Source organism: Rhinatrema bivittatum, chromosome 4, assembly GCF_901001135.1.
Source record: "Rhinatrema bivittatum chromosome 4, aRhiBiv1.1, whole genome shotgun sequence".
Taxonomy (NCBI): Eukaryota; Metazoa; Chordata; class Amphibia; order Gymnophiona; family Rhinatrematidae; genus Rhinatrema; species Rhinatrema bivittatum.
Genome location: NC_042618.1, coordinates 304,497,916 through 304,520,537, shown reverse-complemented (window position 1 = coordinate 304,520,537; position 22,622 = coordinate 304,497,916). Strand labels below are relative to the sequence as shown.

At 43.1% G+C, this 22,622-nt stretch overlaps 1 protein-coding gene across 1 annotated transcript in view; it reads right to left on the bottom strand.

The window, feature by feature from the left end:
• Window positions 1-22,622, bottom strand: part of DNAH9 (dynein axonemal heavy chain 9) — a 1,128,006-nt gene that overhangs the window by 780,061 nt on the left and 325,323 nt on the right. The window contains exons 30-32 of the mRNA XM_029600235.1: window positions 17,146-17,284; window positions 8,307-8,594; window positions 734-944 (exon numbers count right to left, since the gene is read on the bottom strand). Coding sequence (XP_029456095.1) covers window positions 734-944; window positions 8,307-8,594; window positions 17,146-17,284 — 638 coding nt within the window. The remainder of the gene's footprint in view (window positions 1-733; window positions 945-8,306; window positions 8,595-17,145; window positions 17,285-22,622) is intronic.

The window sequence follows — 22,622 nt, the reverse complement described above, 5'->3', positions numbered from 1 at the left end:
AACTCCTGATGCAACTCCAACATTACTCTCTGCTTCTACAGCAGAAGGTAACAGGGAATTGGACTCTAACAGCAACCAACAAGGGCCCTGACTTTGATGGCCTGGGAAACTGATAAGAATGGGGGACTTGTATGGCTCAACAGAAATGACCATAAATTTGCTGGGCAGACTGGATGGACCATTGGTCCTTTTCTGCCATCATTTCTGTGTTTCATTTCTATATGTTAGATAGCCTAGGTTATATTTAATAGATAAGTTAATAAACTCGTATGCAGGAGAAAAGGATATAACAGCAGAAAAACAACTAAAGCGCACACTAAGATAAAGAAGCAATATATAAACATATTTAAACAAATCACCTAACAAATTGCAGTGCTGTATGCTTTTGAATTAGGTTGCACACTGAAAGTGTGCCTCTGTCTGATTATGACCTGTTTTATGTTTCTCTCCCCTCCCCACCCTTTCTAGTACCTTCGGTTCACTGGCTCCTCTCCTTTAGAGACACGTTTGTACAATGAGCTAGATAGGACAAGTAAATCTAATCTTTGAACCTGATAGCAGATTCACCAAGCTAAGGTCCTCTTAGAATAAACAGCAGCGCTTACATATTTCTTACTGGAAATAGATTCTACAGGCAAACAAACAAGGTGTGGAGGCAGAGGAACAGCACTTGCTGCAGTCGCAGACATTATTCACACTGCATTCAAAGCACATTTGTTTACGTTGCATTTACCATCTCTCCATTCTCTTGTCGCAGGGTTAATGATTCCAAACAACTCATCATTGGTGACAGCTTTAGGATTAAGGTCTGTCCACACTGGGCGCCTCTTCATAATCTGGTAGGTTTTATTCAAGGACTTCAGCACTTGAGATTTGCCAGTGCCAGCATTCCCCACAATAAACACGGAATGACGCACGGCAAGGAGCTCTTCCAACTGCACAATCTATAGGCACAGAAGAAAAATGTAAAATGCGTTACACCAAGGAACAGGCATGGATCTGGTAAAATAAATAAAATATATATAGATATATATAAATATAAAGGAACAACAAAATCAAATAAAAAAATTCTCCAAAATATAGGAATACATACATTTACAAAGTAAAAGAATTCCATACTACATTGGGTAAACATAATCTCTGAAATGGCTGGCTGGTCTGAACTAGGATGTTACCACTCACCATACAAAAAAAATGAAACTCAGGTGTCACCTCAGAAACAGTGATATAAACTCCCGCCAGTACCAGACATCTATATAGCAAAGTTTCCATATCAAAACAGCACTATTGTTTTGCTGTAACTGTAGCATAACACCACCGCTTCTGTTGTGCTGCGAGATTTTTGGGACATACTATTTGTGAAATATACCCCTCATTTGCATTGATAATTCAATATATTAAAAAGTGCTTTGTAATATTTTATGTCATTAAGCATGTTTTAGAATCCCCCTGAAGAAGCTAAGGGCTTTAACGAAATGAGGGCCTCTGTTGGGTTGGCATGTATATTTATAACTTGGGTTATGAATGTGATGTGATACATTAGTGTGATTCAGTTTTTGGTGTGAATGTGGATAGGTTTTAAAGTTCATTGGGGTGTGTTTTGTATGGTATTTAAAGATATTTCGATATATTGAAAACAATTATTGTATACATTTGCAATAAAAGTTCTAAATTTAATTTTTTCCTCTTATTTTTCATTCTTCCAATGTGGTACAATAATTTCCAGAAAGCATTAGCAGGAAAATAGTTCCTTGAGTACTTGGAGCCTATGGGAAGTTTTGGATTTTTTTCCCTGATGCAGTGATCACTGTCAAAAGTTGGCTTCTCTTCCACTCAGCTGTGAAATTGAGTTTGTGGTGGGGAGAATGGGGAGAGTGCTGGAGTGAGACAGTGTGCCCCTCCTCACTAATCCATGTCAATCTTGGGGTTCACTCTTTTCTCCCCCCATCAGTCTAACCTTCTTAACCCTTTGTCGTCGTCCCCCCCCCCCCAATCAAATCAAGAAGTCAGCCTATGCCTATGATATTTCCTCCAGCGAAGTTTAATATTTAAAACTACGATGTCCATTTATGTGTTTTTACATTTTTTTTCTAGGAGGAATGGTGAAGGGGTGATCATGACTTGAGTTTATCATCAAGGGGAAACAGAGGTATCTATGGGCCTAAATAAGAACATAAGAACATAAGAAAATGCCATACTGGGTCAGACCATCAAGCCCAGCATCCTGTTTCCAACAGTGGCCAATCCAGGCCATAAGAACCTGGCAAGTACCCAAAATCTAAGTCTATTCCATGTAACCATTGCTAATGGCAGTGGCTATTCTCTAAGTGAACTTAATAGCAGGTAATGGACTTCTCCTCCAAGAACTTATCCAATCCTTTTTTAAACACAGCTATACTAACTGCACGAACCACATTCTCTGGCAACAAATTCCAGAGTTTAATTGTGCGTTGAGTAAAAAAGAACTTTCTCCGATTAATTAATTGGCAAGGCACAAGACTGAAGATTCACTTAGGGGCGGATTTTCAGAGCCCTGCTCGCCTAAATCCGCCCAAAACCGGGCGGATTTAGGCGAGCAGGGCCCTGCGCGCCGGTGAGCCTATTTTACATTGGCCTACCGGAGCGGGCAGAGCCCCGGGACTCGCGTAAGTCCCGGGGTTCTCCGAGGGGGGCGTGCCGGGGGCGTATCGGGGGGCGGGCCCGGTCATCGCGGCGTTTAGGGGGCGTGTTGGCAGCGTTTTGGGGGCGGGTACGGGGGCGTGGCTATGGCCCAGGGCGGTCCGGGGGCATGGCCGCGCCCTCCGTACCCGCCCCCAGGTCGCGTCCCGGCGCGCAACAGGCCCGCTGGCGCGCGGGGATTTACTTCTCCCTCCGGGAGGCGTAAATCCCCGGAGAAAGGTAAGGGGGGGGTGTAGACAGGGCTGGGCGGGTGGGTTAGGTAGAGGAAGGGAGGGGAAGGTGAGGGGAGGGCGTTAGAGGATTCCCTCCAAGGCCACTCCGATTTCGGAGCGGCCTTGGAGGGAACGGGGGTAGGCTGCGCGGCTCGGCGCACGCCAGCTATACAGAATTCATAGCGTTGCGCGCGCCGATCCAGGATTTTAGTGGATACGCGCGGCTCCGCGCGTATCTACTAAAATCCAGCGTACTTTTGCTTGCGCCTGATGCGCCAGCAAAAGTACGCCTATTCGCGTTTTTTGAAAATCTTCCCCTTAGTGTGTCACTATCCAGTCAAGTGTAAGTAGGTGTAAGCCTACAAAGTTTCTTGTAAACAAGAATACTTTTGAACTGGACTCTGAAAAAAAAAATGGGAAAAAAAAACCCCAAACCAGGGAATTAGTGGAGATTTCCAGGGACTGGGGCAATATGGTTCTGCTGTTAGATCTCAGAGGAGGGATTTTTTTTTCTGGAAAAACAGGGAGCCAATGAAGGTCTGAAGACAGATGATTTGGCCCTGCTGACGGGCCGATACAGAAAAACCCGTGGAAGAGCCGGTGAGCACCCGTTCTCCCGACACGTGCCCAGGCCACTCTCCTGGGCGCGCGATTCAGTAAGAAAAAATATGTAAATGAGGGCCCACAGTAAAAGGAGGCACTAGGGACACTAGCGCTTCCCTAGTGCCTCCTTTTTGACAGAAGCGGCGGCTGTCAGTGGGTTTGACAGCCAATGCTCAATTTTACCGGCATCGGTTCTCGAACCCGCTGACAGCCACAGGTTCAGAAAATGGACGCAGGCAAAATTGAGCACCCATCTTCCAACCCGCGGGCCACAGACAGATTTAACTTTTTTTTTATGTTAATTTTTTTTTTTTTTTTTTTTTTTACTTTTGGGGCCTCCGACTTAATATCGCTATGATATTAAATCGGAGGGTGTACAGAAAAGCAGTTTTTTCTGCTTTTCTGTACAATTTCCCGGTGCCGGACAAAATTAAAATGTGCGGCTTGGCTGCACATTTTACTTTCTGGATCGTGCGGGAATAACGAATAGGCCTATCAACATGAATTTGCATGTTGCGGGCGCTATTAGTTCCGGGGGGGGGGGTTGGCCGCGCATTTTCCACGCGCTATTACCCCTTAATGTATAAGGGGTAAAAATAGCGCGCCAAAAACGCGAGGCCAAACAGGGGCTAACAGTGCGCTCAGCCTGAGTGCACTTTACTACATTGGCCCGTGAAAGAGGTAAGAATAGGTTATAGCGCGATTCAATCTAGTAAATTCCAAGATGTCAATTGGTCTTTGCATGAAATTTAGATCTGATCAGTCCACTTCAGCAAAAGTTGTGGTTCCAGATGGATGAATTGAGCCAGCAAAAGAACTTTTTAGACATGTTAAAAATGTACTCTAAACCAGAGCACACAGACACCCATAAGTTAAAGCATGAGCGCTGTTATCAACATATTTGGGCCCTTTTATGTGGAATGAACAGAGTAGATACAAATATAACAAATATATGTATGGAACATTTATAACTAACATCATATTTAGCATTTAATGACCTCATAAGAAAATAAATAGAAGTTCTAATTTAATTTTTAAACTATCATTTTACCTATTTTATAATTCCAACTCCAGAGTACATTCCCAGGTGAGACGTTTCCTCTCTGGCCAACAGCTGCAGAGAAGCTTCCCCTAACTCTCAGTGCTCCTCTTTTACCAGCAGAGGTCACCATAGCAGTTCTCTTTCTTTCAAGTGTGTCACCCCAAAGATCAGCCAAGAGCCCCACTGGGAAGGAGACGACCTTGAGTCTCCTATTAAGCACAGAACACAGTGATAAAATTGATCCACAGGACAAATGCTCCAGGATGCAGCAGCCAGAATCCTCACCAATACCCGAAAAAAGGACCACATTACGCCCATCCTCAAAGACCTGCACTGCCTCCCTATCCACTTCAGAATAATCCACAAGAGCCTCACAATCATCCACAAGTCCCTGCACAACCAGCACTCGCACTGGCTAAATGGCTCCTTGCATTATAGTACATCTAAGAGACCCACCAGGTCCGCCTACAAAGGATCCATCCACACAACATCTCCCAAGCTATTCCACCTCACGTCCACCAAGGAACGGGTCTTCTCCTTAGTTGGCCCTAAATTATGGAACTCCATGCCCCCAGATCTATGCCTGGAACATTGTACTCAAACCTTCAAAAAAAAAAAACCAAAAAAAAAACCTAAAAACCTGGCTGTTTAAACAAGCTTTCTCTTAGCCTTCCTTAGCCACATCCCTCAGGGCAAAGCCTCATCCTTCTCTCCCCTCAGCTCTCCCCTCCCCCACATCATGCATATAATTTCCCTCCTGCTCGCCTTCCCTTGGAAATGCAACTGATCCTGTCTTTCAGCCTCTGCTACTCAATCACGGCATTTATATGGATAACTCCTGTATAATCCTCGGCATGTATATATTTTTAACCCTTGTATATAATCCTCGGCATACAACCCTGGTGTATATATATATATAGAGACCTTGTATATATTCCTCGACTGACAAGCCTGGTGTATAAACCTGTGTATAAATCCCCTCTTTTATATAATCACTGTCTAAAAAAAATCCAATGTATACTGAAACGAACACTAGAATTAACCTCCTTCTCCCTCTAAGTAACCAACTAAATATAGCCCTTAGCGACCTTGGGCAAGTCACTTTACCCTCCAATGCCTCAGGTACAAAACATGCAGGTCTATCCAGTAAAGTGTGGCCGCGTTTACCCCGCTCCTAACCCGCGTTCTACTCACTTCCCGGCCGCGTTAGCCCATCCTGCGATCCACAACCCCCTTTAACCTACTCCTACCGCGTCCTAAAATCCCCGGGCAACCCCTTCCGCACGCGGCATGTATATTGCATGCAAACGAGTGAATTAGCTATTCCCTACCATCCAGTAACGCGCGCCCCGACTATCGCTATTGTACCCTGCCGTTTTGCCCCGCGTTTAACCTGCTAACTTACCGCCTACCCCTACCCCTGCGTTAGAGGCAGGGGTAAGGGTAGGCGGCAAACTTTCCCCCAGCCCCCGCTCTCCTGCCCTGGCCGCGTCCATGGGTGCCGGTCCCCGGGGCAGCCCCAGTCCTCTCCCCTCCTCCCGAAGCCAAAAAAAAAAAAACGAAAAAAAAAGTTGCAAAAGAGAGAGGGGAGAGGACGGGCAACCCTACCTTCGGGATTGCCAGTCCTCCCTCCCCTCCTCCCAAGGAAGGCGCGAAAAGCAGCCTTGCTCCAGGAGGAGGGGGGAGGGGACTGGCAGTACGAAGCGACTTACTTTTGCAGCCCCCACTCCGGACATCGACAAGGACGGGATTGCCAGTCCCCCCTCCCCTCCTCCCGAGGCAGGCGCGAAAAGCAGCCTTGCTCCGGGAGAAGGGGGGAGGGGACTGGCAGTATAAAGCGACTTACTTTTGCAGCCCCCCATCCGGACATCAGCGAACGCGACCACGGCTTCCCTCTCCTGCCTCCAGCTACTCAGGAAGATGGACGTCACATCTTGAGCGGCCATCAGCAGAAATGGATCGCGGCTCCCCTCCCCTGCCTCCCGGCAAAGATGGACGCCTGCGCGGGGGAAAGCGGCCCCTGTGCGTGCAATTGGCCGCTCAAGACGTGACGTCACATGCCGTGACGCCAAACGTCGTGACGTCACGTCTTGAGCAGCCAATTGCACGCACAGGGGCCGCTTTCCCCCGTGCAGGCGTCCATCTTCGCCGGGAGGCAGGTGAGCCGCGATCCGTTTCTGCTGATGGCCGTCTCCTCCGGAGGGCTGCAAAAAAAAGTATGTAGCTTGGTCGCTTCACACTGCCAATCCTCTCTCCCCTCCTCCCAGAGCAAGGCTACTTTTCGCGCCTTGCCTCGGGAGGAGGGGAGAGGGACTGGCCATCCCGAGCTTAGGATTGCCCATCCTCTCTCCCCTCTCTCTCTTGCAACTTTTTGATTTTTTCGATTTTTTCGCTTTTTTCACTTTTGTTGCTTCGGGAGGAGGGGAGAAAGGGCTGATAATCCTGAGCGTCGGAGAACTGTCCACTTCCTGGTACCTGTCATTTCAAATGACATTTGAAATGACAGATACCAACGCATCAGTGAAGCGTTAGGCCCGCGCAACCCGTTTTACTGTATAGAGCGCTAAAGCTATAGCGGGCCTAACGCTTCACGGACGCTTCTAAGACGTAGCTTGCATTAGTAAGCTATTTACATACAGGATCGAGTGGTAGTGAGCTGCACTGTGCGTGCGGCAACTGCAGGTGCGCCGGGCACTAACGCAGCTCTTCCTACCGCTCGGTACTGGATTGACCTGTTAGATTGTAAGCCCTCTGGGAATAGGGAAACACCTACAGTACCTGAATGTAAACCGATGTGATATCTCAGATTGAATGTCTGTATATAAAAACTATAAATAAATAGATATAGGTATATAATTCCTTAATGCAGCAGCAGCATCATATTGGGGACTGACAACCTTCAATGTTAAAAATTCAGCATTCACATTTTAAGGTATGTTGTCCATCATGTCCTCCAGAGCAAACAGGAGCCACCATGCCTTCTGGACTCATTTTATCTTGCTCATGGTATAACAAAATCAAGGCGGCTTTGAGATAGGAGGATAAAAAACCAAGTGCATGGCCACACCGCATTAGCATTGGAATTAGAAAATTAGGACAAGGCCTCATAGTTCATTGTGTTAAGTTAGATAACTGGAGATGCATTAGAAAATACAACTTCAGTCTTCACTAATGCTGGACTTTATCTAGAGAGCTAAAGCCTTCATTCCGACGAGGAAAAGGTTGACATACCATCTCCTCCTAGCAAGCACTGCTGTAGCTGCTAAGCAGAAATATACAATCTAGCCAGAGCATGCAGACCGATACTCAAAAATCTGAAAAATCTTGGCTATGAGAAGCTTATGAAAGAAAAATGATTTATTTTGATTTATTTAATGCAGTGTGGTCATTGTCCTTTAACTATGCAGCCAGTCATCTTTTAAGCCAGCCCCAATTTGATTCTGAGGCCCTGAATAGTCTGCTTCGCTTCTGTTTTTCTCTTTTCCCTTACTGCTCACTCATCCCTATCCAGTCTTTCTGAATCCTCCATTCTCCACTCATTGCTCTACCAATTTCATGCTGTCTTGAGTTACAGATCATGTTACTGCAGTAGCTCATCAAGTTTGTATTGACCTTCTATACTGTGAACACTTCTTTTTTCCATATTTTCCATCTTTCCATAGCTCAAAACACCCAAAACTGAGGACAAACCATCAAACAAGTGGATAGCAGAAAAGGAAATAAAGCAAGTTAATGTGACAAATGTGGAATAAACAAATATAAGTTCTTACTTTCAGTACAAAGTTGTCCTCAGCCTGCAGTTTCAGGTTTATCACTGCCTGCTTCACAAATTTTTCAAAGTCAAGATCTCGCTTCCTGGGGACATCCAGTGCAGGGAAGAGATCCCCAATGAGACCCATGAACACAGGCATATCATCGGTCACTATCTTTGGAATGTTGAAGTCCCGTAGAGCTCTCATAAGGACCTGGTCTTCAGGCCGATCTGGGTCTCCTCTCTTCAGTGAGCCTGCAACTACCAGCACAGACTTGATGGCACGCAAGCCCCAGTCATAGTGATCCTGGAAAGAGCATGGTAACACAGACATTTTAAAACAAATACAATCAGGATAGGATAACTGCATTCTGAATAGTTGATTTTACTAGTTTCAAACAGAACATCATTTGACTGGCAGATGTGGTGTAAATTACCCAATTTGACTTAGGGCAGGATTTACGCGCTTAACCGGCCTTAAGCACGCCGGGCCTATTTTCAAAAGGCCCAGCAATGCGGGTAAAGCCCTGGGACGCAGGTAAGTCCCAGGGCTTTACAAAAGGGGTGGTCTTGGGGCGGGGGCATGGCCAGAGGCCTCTGCATGACCGCTGGGCCAGGGATCGCGTGCCGGCAGGCGGCCGGTGCGCGCAACTTACTTCAGCCCCAGATAAAAAACAGAGTATAGCTAAATGGTCAATTTTCTCAATGGAGAAAGGTGAATAGTGGAGTGCACCAAGGATATGTACTGGGCTGATACTTTTTAACATATCTATAAATGACCTAGAGATAGGAACAATAAGTGAGGTGATCAAATCTGCTGATACAAAATTATTCAAAGTTGATAAATCACAAGAGAATTGTGAGAAATTGCAAGACAACCTTGCAAGACTGGGCATCCAAATAACATAACTTTTTAATGTGGACAAGCGAATATAGGAAGAAGCAACCAAAATTATAGCTACACAATGCAAGTTTCCACCTTGGGAGTCACCACCTAGGAAAACGATCTAGGTGTCATTATGGATATTATGTTAAAATTCTCTGCTCAGTGTCTGGCGGCAGCCAAGAAAGCAAACAGCATGCTAGGAATTATTATGAAAGGAATGAAGAATAAAACAGAGAATTTCATAATGCCTATATCACACTCCATTGTGATCAAAAGTGAACTTCTGGTCACTGCTTCTCAAAAGAAGATGTACCAGAATTAGAAAAGGTAGAGAGAAGGGCAACAAAAAAAAAAAAGTTGGAATAATTCCCCTGTGAGGAAAGGCTAAAGAGGTTAGGGTTCTTCAGTTTAGAGAAGAGATAACGGATGGGAAATATGATAAAAGTCTATAAAATAATGAGTGGAGTGGAACAGGTAAACATAAATTGATTGTTTACTCTTCCAAGAATTTACAAAGACTAAGGGACATTCAATGAAGTTTCTAGATGATACATTTAAGACATAGGAGAAAACCTTTTGTTTACTCAATGCATAATTAAACGCTTGAATTTGTTGCCAAAGGATGTGGTGAAAGTTGTTAAGTGTAGCTGGGCTTAAAAAAGTTTTGGATAAGTCCCTGGAATAAGCAGTATGGAATCTATAGACTTTTTGGATTCTGCCAGGTATTTATGACTGGATTGGCCACTTGGAAACAGGATATTGGGTTTGATGGACCTTTGGTCTGTCCCCAGTATGGCAAATCTTATGTTCTAAAGCTCAGAGATGCAGGTTATTACAGACTAGCCGTTAAGCCCATAACAACGGGCTACATTTAAAAAAAAATTTCGGTCCATTTCCTTCCCACTCCCTCCCCCTCATTCTCCCTCCCCCTTCTATTCTCCCTCCCTCCCTCTCACCTCCCCCCCTCTAGTCTCCCTCCCTCTCCCCTTCCCCATCCCCTCAGCTCACTCTCTCCCCCCTCCCCCCCCTCTCCCCTCTCCTCACTCCCCTCCCTCTCTCCTCCCTCCCCCCTCCCCTCAGCTCACTCCCTCCCTCTCACCTCCCCCCTCCCCTCCCCCTCTCCTCCCTCCCCCCTCCCCTCACTCTCTCCTCCCTCCCCCCTCCCCTCACCTCACTCTCTCCTCCCTCCCCCTCAGTCACTCCCCCTCTCTCAATCCCCTCCCCTTTCAGCTCATCCACAACCGGCAGATGGAAGATCTCCGGGGGGGTCCCTCCCTCCCTCCCTCCCTCACGTGCCGCCGCTCCTGCTCCTAAGGACCCAGCACCATTTTTTTTTTCGGGCACACTCTGCTCTGACCGACGTGCTCACCCACGCATGCGTGGTAGAGCTGCTCTCTACTGCACATTTGCGGGCTGGTCAGAGCCCATTTATAAGGTACATATGGTCCAGTGAGTCTCATGAATGGGATATGGCCATACCAGGCTATAACCAGTTGAGAAAGGATTCAGATAAAAGAAAAGGCAGAGGACTAGCTCTTTACTTCAAAAACAATATCCAAACAACTGAAATACAGAGGGGGTGGAGAAAGGAAGAAGTGCTGCGGACTGTCTTAAAAAAAGATAGCACTTCCGTTTACACTGATGTGGTATACAAGCCACCTACTTAAATAGAAGAAATGAAAAGAGATCTGGCCAAAGACATCCAGAAAGTGGGAAGGGAATGAGAGATGTTGCTCATTGGAGATTTTACTCTGTCAAAGATATATCCTAAGGATACAAAGGAACCTCACAGCTACTGGCTGGTCCACTGTAGGGCCTATTCAACAGACCCTTGGAGACAGGAGTGGTGCCACACCCAAAACTGGAGAAGGGGGTTTGTGGTCCAGAAAAGAGGTTGGAAACTACAGGGAAGTTAGTCTTTACGCAGTGGTGGCAAAAATAAGTTTGCTTACCATAAACAGTGTTTTCCATAGATAGCAGGATGAATTAGATATATGTACATAAGAATTGCCATACTACCATCAAGCCCACTATCCTGTTTCCAACAGTGGCCAATCCAAGTCACAAGTACCTAAGCAAGAACCCAAATATTAAAAAAATGTCAAGTTACTATTGCTTAATAATTAATAGTTTATGGATGTTTCCTCTAGGAACTTATACAAATCTTTTTTTAAACCCAATAACACTAACTGCCATAAGTACATCCTCTGGCAATAAATTCAAGAGCTTAACTATGTGCTGAGTGAAAAATAATTTCTTCGATTTGTTTTAAATGAGGTACTTGCTAACTTCATGGAGTGCCCCCTAGTCCTATTATAACCAATTTACATTAATTTTTCAAGACATTTCATGATTTTGTAGACCTCTATCATATCCCCCCCCCCCCCCCCCCACAGTCATCTCTTCTCCAAACTGAACAGCCCTAACTTCCTTAGCCTTTGCTCATAGGGCAGCCGTTCCATGCCACTTATTTTGGTCACCCTTCTCTGCACTTTCTCCAGTGCAACTATATCTTTTTTGAGATGCAGTGACCAGAATTGCACACAGTATTCAAGATGCATTATGATATCCATTTTATTTGCCATTCCATTCTTAATAATTCCTATCATTCTGTTTGCTTTTTTGATCGCCACAGCACTCTGAGCCGATTATTTCAATTTATTATCCACTATGACACTTAGATCTCTTTCCTGGGTGATATCATCCAGCAGCACTACAGCTAGTAGAGCTTTTGCTCTACTGGGCATGTGTAGGAATTCCTGATTGGATATGGTTTCTTGAGCCTCCCTCAGTAGATTTTAGAGCTGTTGAGCTAGGTAGTCAACCCTCCAGAGATACGAGCGATTATTTAGTATAGCTAATTCATCCTATTTATTTATATAAAAGATTTCTTACCCACCTTTCCAAGGTTCAGGGTGGGGTACAATAAAAACATTCACAATAGCTCAGAAACAGAAATACATGTAACTACATAGGTACAGATATTTAAGTCAAGTCAGCCACAAGAATAGCATTGATTAGATCAACTACCAGAATTATATGCCTTTTGACATAAATAGGTCTTTAAGGCCTTCCTGAAAAATTTGGCATTTGAGATTGATCTAATCTCAAAAGGGAGTTCCACAGTATGGGTCCAGCATTTCCCTGGTTTTGAGGGAAGCTAGTTTCACAGAGGGAACATCCAGTAGTCCTTGGCTTGAAGACCTCAGAGAACAACAGGGAGTATATAGTTTTAAAGAAGCCATAATCCATGGGGAAGAGAAATTGTTCAATAATGTATGAATTGTTGTTGCAAGTTTGTATTGAATAGAAAGTAATTGGAAGCCAGTCTAGAGACTGCTGGATTGGGGTAATATGATTATGTTATGGCGTATTTGTTAACAGATGTGCAGCAGAGTTTTGTATTATTTATAACAGATAGGTAGCATTAACAGAAACCAGTGAAAAGAGTGTTACAGTAGTCAAGACCAGAGAAAAGAATGGTTTGAAGTATAGTGCGAAAGTCAGGAGGATCTAAAAGGTTTTAAGTGACAGAGTAGCTGGAGCTTGAAGAAGGAAGATTGAGTAAGTGGCTTTAATGTTTCATGCATAGACAAGAATGGATCTATAATAAGTCCAAGGTTACGAACAGTACTAGAAATCATAATCTCCTACTGTCTAAAAACTTTTTTCAGGGATATTTGTGATAGGAAAACATGAGAGAATAGTTTCAGTTTTAATAATGTTCAAAGCAAGCATATTATAATTTAACCAAGCATGGATGGAGGATAGGCATAAAGAAATAAATTGGTCAGTTTGTAATCATGAAGACCTTAATGGAAAGAAGAACTGTATGTCATCCATATACAATTTGTAGTGTAAGCCAAGCTCTACAAGTAGTCGGCACAAAGGAATCAAAGAGCAGCCAAAAGCGCTGAACCTTGGGGTACACAAGAGGATAATGTAGTCCAGGAAGAAACACTGGAATCTAAAGTGACTCATTGGGAGTGACCTGTAAAATAGGCGGAAAATCATATGAGGACAGTATCCGATTCACTGAGAGAAACCAGACAAGAGAGAATGATATAGTGATCAATACTGTTGAAGGCAGAGGAGATGTTGAAAAGGATGAGAACAAAAGAAGTACCATTATCGAACTCATGACGAACAGTGTCAAAGCTAATCAGAGAAGCATTTCAGAGTTATGGTGTTTGTGAAAGCCAAACTGGTAGATTGAGAGTTGAATATGTATTTAAAAAAACGGTCAATTATTGAAGCACTATGTTTTCTAGAATTTTGGCTAAATATGATAGGAATGAGTAGGCTTTTTTTTTGTTTGTTTGTTTGTTTTAATATTAGGTGAACCAAGGCTCTTTTCAAAGTATCTGGGATTATACCAGAGTAAAGAGAAGAATTCACAAATTTAGTAATGAAACTTGCTGTTTCCATTTTTAACAATTTCTTGAGAGCGGTTGAGCACGGGTTCAGTAGGCTAGTAGACAAATTTATACTACTAATGACATAAACGATTTCACTTTTGGACACTATGTCAAAACAGTCCCATCTCACTCCATCTGCGATGAGATATCAGCCTATCAATCAGAGACAATATTGAATGTTGCCCAGATCAATAAAACTTCGTCAATAAAGTATACTGCAAATGTGTCAGCCACACTTAACCCAGAAAAAGGAATAGGGGTAGTACTAGGAGCTGTGGTTGGGTTGATAATTTGTCTGACAAAGTTGAATAGGATTATTAAATAGGGATGTGAATCGTTTTTGAACGATTAAAATTATCGTCAGATAATTTAAAAATCGTCCTAAATCATTAGAGTGCACGATACAATGCAAATGCCCCCGATTTATTGTCAGGGGCGTTTGTATTGTATCGTTAAATAGGGCATGGGAATTATTTGGGGGAGGGCGGGAAAACCGGCACACCAAAACAACCCCTAAACCCACCCCGACCCTTTAAAACCAATTCCTTACCCTCCCCCACCCTCCCGAACCCCTCCAAAATGTTAAATTACCTGGTGGTCCAGTGGGGGGGGGTCCCGGCGATCTCCCGCTCTCGGGCCATCGGCGCCATTTTGGCTGCCACTAATTAAAATGGTGCCGATGGCCCGATAAAAAAAAAAACCCCACCCGACCCTTTAAATCGACCACCCTTAGCCTCCCCCACCCTCCCGACCCTTTTATTTTAGGGAGGCCTGCGCCGCTAAAAAAAAACCCCACCCGACCCTTTAAATCGACTCCACCCTCCCGACCCCCCCCAAAACCTTTTAAAATTACCTGGTGGTCCAGGGGGGCCTCGGGGAGAGATTTCCCATTCCCAGGCATCAACTGTTCTAAAAAAAAAAAATGGCGCCGATACCCCTTTGCCCTTATCATGTGACAGGGTATCCGTGCCATTGGCCGGCCCCTGTCACATGGTAGGAGCACTGGATGGCCGGCGCCATCTTTAAAGATGGCGCCGGCCATCTTTACTCATCAGCCCCTATTATAGAGTATAGTATAATAGGGGCTGATGAGTAAAGATGGCCGGCGCCACCTTTAAAGATGGCGCCGGCCATCCAGTGCTCCTACCATGTGACAGGAGCTGGCCAATGGCACGGATACCCTGTCACATGGTAAGGGCAAAGGGCCATCTGGCCTACTACATCTTCCAGGTTCACAGTGATTTGGTTCAGTTCATCTGAATCATTACCCTCAAAAATCATCTGTGGAACCGGTATCTCCCCTGCACGGAGCGGCAGTAGCCACAGAGGCATTCACGGAGTGGGATGCCAGTGGTTGGTGTTCCATCTTCACGGAGCGGAAGGATGGAGGGCTGCCATCTCCAAAAAAACAAAAACAAAAACAAAAAAAAAACAGGGGTGGGTAAGAGTATGGGGCAGGGGTGTGGCCTGCTTGTTACAGCGGTTGCTACCCCTAATTGAGCTGGATGTTCACTTGGATGCAGATACGGCGCTGCTCTCTACATTGGTGGTGGGGTGGAGGGGAATTAGGACCGGAGGGTACTAGAAGCCAATAGTAACAGGTAGGAGAGAGAAAAAGGGAAATAAAAAAATGGATAAAGTGCGTAGCTTGCTGGGCAGACTGGATGGGCCGTTTGGTCTTCTTCTGCCGTCATTTCTATGTTTCTATATATTAGTAAACACAGAAGCAAAGAATTAATTTAGTCTTTCTGCAATGGCCTTATCTTCCCTAAGAGCCCCTTTAATCCCTCAGTCTTCTAAAGGTCCAAGCGACTCCCTCACAGGTTTCTTGCTTTGGATATATTTTAAAAAGTTTTTATTATGAGTTTTTGCCTCTACAGTCAATTTCATTGCAAATTCTCTCTTAGCCTGCCTTATCAATGTTTTACACTTAGCTTGACAATGCTTATGCTTTTTCCTATATTCTTCAGATGGAGCCTTCTTGGCTCCCAGGTCTCTGCAAGATGGTGCCTTGCCAGTCAGACCTATGCAGGGACAGCCCCACCAAGGTAGCCAAGCGTGCCGATGTTCCCGCGTCTCTAAGGGTCGTGAAGTTAAAAGGCACGGTAGTTTCAGGAGGATCTGCCGCTTCGGACATGCCGGGCAGTGCAGCTGCAGGATCCTCTCCTCCCCCTCCCGCAAGGGGGGGGGGGGCATGGATGAGGAGCAAGGGAAACAGGCTTCTTTGGAGGGTGATGACCCTCAGGTGGTACGTCTGTTCCAGAGGGAGGAGTCGGAACCCCTCATTCCTGCAGTCCTGGTGGAGCTCAGGCTTCGGTCTTCACAGTCTGTAGCAGTCTCGTGCAGCGGGCAAGCCTCAGGTGGGTTCAACAATTACTCAGCACCCAGGACCTCCCGTCTGCAGAGGCAGAACAGGCAGAAAGGCTGGAAGGCGCGATTGCCTATGGGGCTGATGCTTTCTATGATCTCCTCAGGGTGCAGGATCTCAAGAGGGTCAACCGGGCCCTCAAAGTGCCGCGGCCTCCGGACCAGCCCCCGGACCGGAACCTGGCTGGGAATAAAGGTAGGGGGGGTGTAGATAGGGCTGGGGGGGTGGGTTAGGTAGGGGAAGGGAGGGGAAGGTGGGGGAAGGCGGAAGGAAAGTTCCCTCCGAGGCCGCTCCGCGCACCCCCTTGCGTGCGCCGACCCTGGATTTTATAAGATACGTGCGGCTACGCACGTATCTTATAAAATCCGGCGTACTTTTGTTTGCACCTGGTGCGCGAACAAAAGTACGCGCTCACGCTTTTTTTTTTATAAAATGTACCCCATTGTGAAAACAGAGGAACTGCAGCAACATGTAAATTGAAATCACCTAAAATAACCATATTGCTAAGGTTTGATATAAACAGCAACTGCTCAAAGAAAAGGGAGAGATTTGATTGCAAAGTTTTAGGAGGGCAATAGACCAAACAAAGAGAAATTGTTTGAGAAAACCACAAGCATTTCATAAGAAGAATCACCACTCAGATTTTCAATCAAGTTTCCAATGGTCTTTGTAAACGATAAATAGTCCACCACCATGCCCCTTTTACATGGTTTTGAGGCACGGGAGTAATCAACTGGACAAATTTGATTTAAAATGGTAATGTCAGAATCCAAGATTCAGTTAGACAAAAGAAATCAGATTGCTTCTCTAAAATCAAATCATAAATTAACTGAACCTTTTTCTTAACAGCCTGGGCATTAATAAGCATGATAGAAACATTTGAAAGCACTGAGACAAGTACCTTGTCAGAGCACGGAATAAAAACAGACAAGATGGCAGACAAGCAGAATAAAATTTAGCATGAGAAGTCTCCATACCTTCCTTGCTTGGTAATTACTGAAATGAAAGAACTTTTAAAATTTAAGCCTTACAGAGTTAATGTGGTATGACTTTCCTCGTCAGTACTTGGCGCGCACAAAGGAGCTCCTTTCTCGCACTGCTGTGCGCAGGACCTTCAGGGTTGCACATTGGCTCTTTGCTCCCCACCCATTCAGATGAGATAGAATGAGTTTCATTAAGTCATTACCTGCTTGGACAGGAGCTCTTTGCACAGCTGATAGAGAGTGATAAACTTCCTGGCTAATAATCGGGCTTCGATAAATCCTTCTGCCACCAACATGATTTCGCAGATCAGCTCAAAGTCTGGAACCACCATGGCACATGGTCTAAGACAAAATGTAAAGAAGTATAATATGATAAAACTAACACCATATATAGGGCACAAACAAGAAATTAACAAGATGGCTCATAAGTTAGAATTGTGCACACACACACACACACACACAGAAGACCAGGGTCTTTTCCTAGCCCTGGCTCTTTCTCGAGCAAAAAGCACAGCAGAGGCTGGGAGATCTGTGTACCATTCTTACTCAAAAGCCTTGCTTCCCAGCTTGGGAGTACAACAGAGGTTAAGAGACCCCAGTTTTGTTCCCCAGCAAAATGAGTTTGCATAAGTTCAAAGGCCTCAGATTAAGGAGATTCGCACAGTATGTGGGACAGTCTGTGTCTGCTCAGATAAACCTACTTGATTTTTCTGAGAGCTTTTTCTCTCTTGGCTCCATCTGATGATGTCACTTACTTGTATGGCTGACTTTATTCATTTGTGCATTGAGAGATGATATATTAAGGTTATATTAAACTCTTATAACTCTTTCCTAAAAACAAGTTTGACTTAAGTGGTTTACTTCCAATAGTTAATGCATCTATAGCCAATGCTACAAAAGTAAAAAAATATTCCTTTACAACCCCAAATAAAGTAATCAGCTCAGAATCACTGAAATAAAGAAAAAATATGATGGTAGATAAGGACTATAAGACCCATCTAGTCTGCGCATTTCATTTTTAGTGCAAAGCCATAGATTTCAATTGATTTCTGGTGTTCCCCTCACAAGTAGGATCTTCTCTGCTTATCCCAGGCCTTCTTGAATTCTATTAGAGTTCTTGCCTCTACTCCCTCCAGTGGGAGACTGTTCTATGCATCTGTCACCTTTTCTGTGAAGACATTTTTTTCTGATGTCCCTTGCAGCCTCATGAGCAACAAGGTAATAGGCGAGGGTCCAACCACCAATGAGAAAAGAAAGGACATAGAAGGTTCAAGCAATGTCCATAAAGTTCAAAGTTTTATTTATATTCAAACAAGCAAAACATTCAAAGTGTCAGCACTGAGCCAAAAACATTCATGTCGGTGGTTTCCTGGTCCCCCAACATGGGCCCATATTTCGAAAAGGCTGCGTCGGGAGGGAGCCTAGCAAAACAAAAATTTGAAATCAGAAAAATAAATTATAAAAAGGACATGTACATCTGGAGATATACAAATATATCTATGAACAAATATATACATAAATATACATTCATATAGACAGGATACTAAAATAAAGAGAAAGAGAAAAATGCATAAAGCAGTCAATAATAAAATATGTATATGCATAGTAAAGTGTTTGTATTACTGAAAATGTTCGAGTGAGTTTGTTTTAGAAAAATATTTTCTATAGTTTAAAAATAATTTCTAAATATACCCATAGGCACAAAGGAAGTATCAAATGTTGTTTAGTAGTGCAGGCATAGCCTTCAAATTTTTTTTTACACTCACCTACAGGTGATAGAGTACTCATGTGAGGAAAAGGGAAAAGTAGTAGTCTGAGCATGAAATCTGAAAATTCATATAAAAGAAATATTCAGCATAGATTGTTCATGGAAAATAGGAAGAAAATGCAATGAAAATGAAAACAACTTACCCCCAAAAGAAAAGGAAGCAATCCATAGAAGATTCTAAAACAGACTACTGGATAATGGCTTGGTTCGGACAAAAAAGAAAATCCCAAAAGGATTTTTATTCTGTGGAAAAGTATAAATACAATCGAGCAGGAATGGAAAAACCAACTCTCATCAGTGCAAAAACATTGGTCAAAAAACTAGTAACAAAAAAAGGAGAGGGTAAGAAACAATGAATTTCAGCAAATAACATCTCTTGGAATGACCGTATATAAAACACCTAAATAAAATACATATCAAAATAAAAAATATCGAAAAATAATGAAAAATAAGCTGAATGATATGAACCCAGATTGTACGTATATAGATATAAAAATGCCGGTCAGAAAAATGAAATGCCCGAAAGGGAAATGGAGCTCAGTAGTCATTTATGCACAAACTCCCGTCAGAAAAGTAAGAAGGTGCAATCAACAAAGAATTGCCCAGTAAGAGATAGTACAGGCCAGAAACAGATTAAGAACAATAAATAAATGTTTAAAAAGTTAAAGACAAGAGGAAAAGTTGTTTATGAAGATGTTTCTTATTGGAACAGTTCCTTTCATACATTAATTGGGGATTTAACAAACCTAAAAAAGTAAAATTTACCAGCAATAAAATACACGATGAATAAAAATAAAAAATACAGAGACAGGCAGCTGGAAATGCATAGATGTTAATAATTATAACTTCCTTTGGTTTATAAACAGGGCAGTGCTGACAGAGCTTGCAAGAGGGCAGTAGCACAAAGTGTGAAAACAAAGGTCACATGATGATTGACAGGAGCTGTCAAAGCTTCAAAAGGACTGCCCAAAAGACTGATGTCAGGCTGGAAATTCCTTTCAGAGAGATAACCAACTATATGTATAAAAAATAAAAAGGAGGTTCAGATGTGAAAAAGGGATCAGCAAGGGGGGTGAGGATGAGTGGGGCAAGGGAGAAACAGAAAAAGGAGAAAGGAGAAAAGAACAGAAAGAAAGAAAGGGAAATACAGGTAAAGGAGGAGAAGGGAAGGAAGGAAGGAGGAAGAGGGGGAAGGGGAAAGAAAAGAAGGAAGGAAAAGGTGAAATTGTGCATGAATCAAGGCAGCCAAACAAATGAAAAGCAAAAAAAAAAAATACAAAAAACAAACAAAAAAAAGGGGTATCCTTAGAACAACTGGAAGATAAATCTGAGATCCATTTATAGATGTATTAAAAACATCTAGAAACATACAGACCACTCAATACAAATATTCAGACCATGAGAAGAGAGAATTGAGCATGTGGATCCATCTTTGCTCTCCTTGGAGAAGCGTACGGGAGAAATCGCCACTGTGCAGAGAGGGATAAATCTCTATTACAGTAAAACGTAAGTTCTCAACAGAGTGTTGAAAACCTTGCCAATATTTGACAAGAGGAGAGTTCTCTTTAAGAAGTTTAAGGCAGGGACAATGTTAAAAAATGCATGTTTGGATTTTGCGTAGTCTTGCCTACATACAGTCTTGCCTACATTCAGGGCATGGACACACAATGATATATATGACCCCGGAAGTAGAGTAATCAGAATTGAAGCAGAGAGGAAAACATCGCTGAGAAGCAAGATCCATAAATGATGTAAGAGTAAGGGAATGTGAACAAGCTTTACATCAGCCACACCAGATGTGGCTGTAGACAAGACCAATTTCAATAGACGATAGCACAAATCTGTAAAATAGCTGCAAAATAAGGCATAACACAAGTGATATCTTCGTTGGGAATAGGAGGTTTAACAAACAATAGGCCACGATTGACATTAAGTGCACATTTGAAAGTTCTTTTTATGATTTTGGCCAGATAGCCTCAACATAAAAAGGTTTGCGACATGGTTTGTGCTTGGAAAATGTATTCAGTGCGAGTAGAGCAAAGCCAACGTAGACAGAAAAACTGGCCAGTGGCAGAGGTGGCAGCTGCTATACACGAGCAACATATTTCTGTCCATTGGTTTCCTAAAAATAGATGTAGAAAAGTGGCCATTGATGAAAGAGACTGAAGTCCAGAAGGAAACATTGTGCGGATGGATAACAGCTGAAAAGTGAAGGTGTTCATTGCATGAATTAAGTCAGTCTATTAACATGTAGAACTGAATTTCAGTACCCTTCCAAATGAGAAAAGTGTCATTAATATACCCTACTATAATCAATGAGCACCAAAACGATTTAAGAAGGATTTCTACAATGCTAATGAAAAACCCAAAATCAATCCTTCATATTGCATGTATATTGCTCTATACGATTCCAATTCTCAAAAAAGAGTTTAGCAATTCACAGCTTTTATGAAATAAATTTTTATGGAAGGAGAGGAACGTTTCATATACAATTATCATAGATCCCCAACCAGGGTGATAATGAATCTGGATATAATCATAAACGGACCTCCTCCAACCAATGTGTGAACAGCGTTAAAGTCCAATACTTTTTTTTCAAGTGATTTTGTTTGTGTGCGTATATGTGTAACTCTAAAACATTTCTCTTGTTTAATAAAGGTGAAATCAATCACTCATGAGATCTACTCCGTTTCAAATGAATGCTCCTGGCAGCCTTGTAAATAATCCCGAACAACGGGTATAAGATGTATTAGGACATTCATAAAGCAACCTAAGTAGGCGTAATGGAAAGTCTCAAATGGCTTAATCATAAGCTCATGCAACACCCCGACTTATCTGTTGGTTTGAAGGGTCGCCGACGTAGCCACGCTTCAGGTCCATTCAAGGACCTTTCATCAGGGAATCAATCCTCTTGTAGATGTCTCGTCGGTCAATGTTGAGCCATTACCTACTGGGTCTGTTGCGTGAGTCAAAAGACTCTATCCAAGGCTGACAAGAGGCTTTCCATTATGCCTACTTAGGTTGCTTTATGAATGTCCTAATACATCTTATACCCGTTGTTCGGGATTATTTACAAGGCTGCCAGGAGCGTTCATTTGAAATGGAGTAGATCTCATGAGTGATTGATTTCACCTTTATTAAACAAGAGAAATGTTTTAGAGTTACACATATATGCACACAAACAAAATCACTTGAAAAAAAAGTATTGGACTTTAACGCTGTTCACACATTGGTTGGAGGAGGTCCGTTTATGATTATATCCAGATTCATTATCACCCTGGTTGGGGATCTATGATAATTGTATATGAAACGTTCCTCTCCTTCCATAAAAATTTATTTCATAAAAGCTGTGAATTGCTAAACTCTTTTTTGAGAATTGGAATCGTATAGAGCAATATACATGCAATATGAAGGATTGATTTTGGGTTTTTCATTAATATACCCTAACCATAGCATAATAAATGACCAGAAAACAGAAGGATAGAAAAATTTAATTTCAAAATCAGTGAAATAAAGGCAGGCAATTCCAGGGGCAACGGTGGCCCCCATAGCTGTGCCTTTGATCTCTTATATGATTCTATTGAATGAAAAGAAATTCTGAGTTAAGGCAATGGGTTTAAAAGCCACCAGGAAGGGTATTAAAGGTGGCGGGATATCTACACAGGATGTGAAGGCTGATTGAACAATGGTTATCACTTCTGTTTGTGGAATGTTTGTATATAGTAATTCAATATCCATAGTAAACAACAATATACAGGAAGTGATGTCAGGTAGTTGATCAATTAAGGAGATGAAATGAGCCAAGTCACATACATATGATTTTGCTAGAGGGACAAAGGTCTTAAGAATAGGTCAATAATCCAGGATAAGGATTTGAGTAATGAACCTATGCCAGATACAATTAGATGTCCC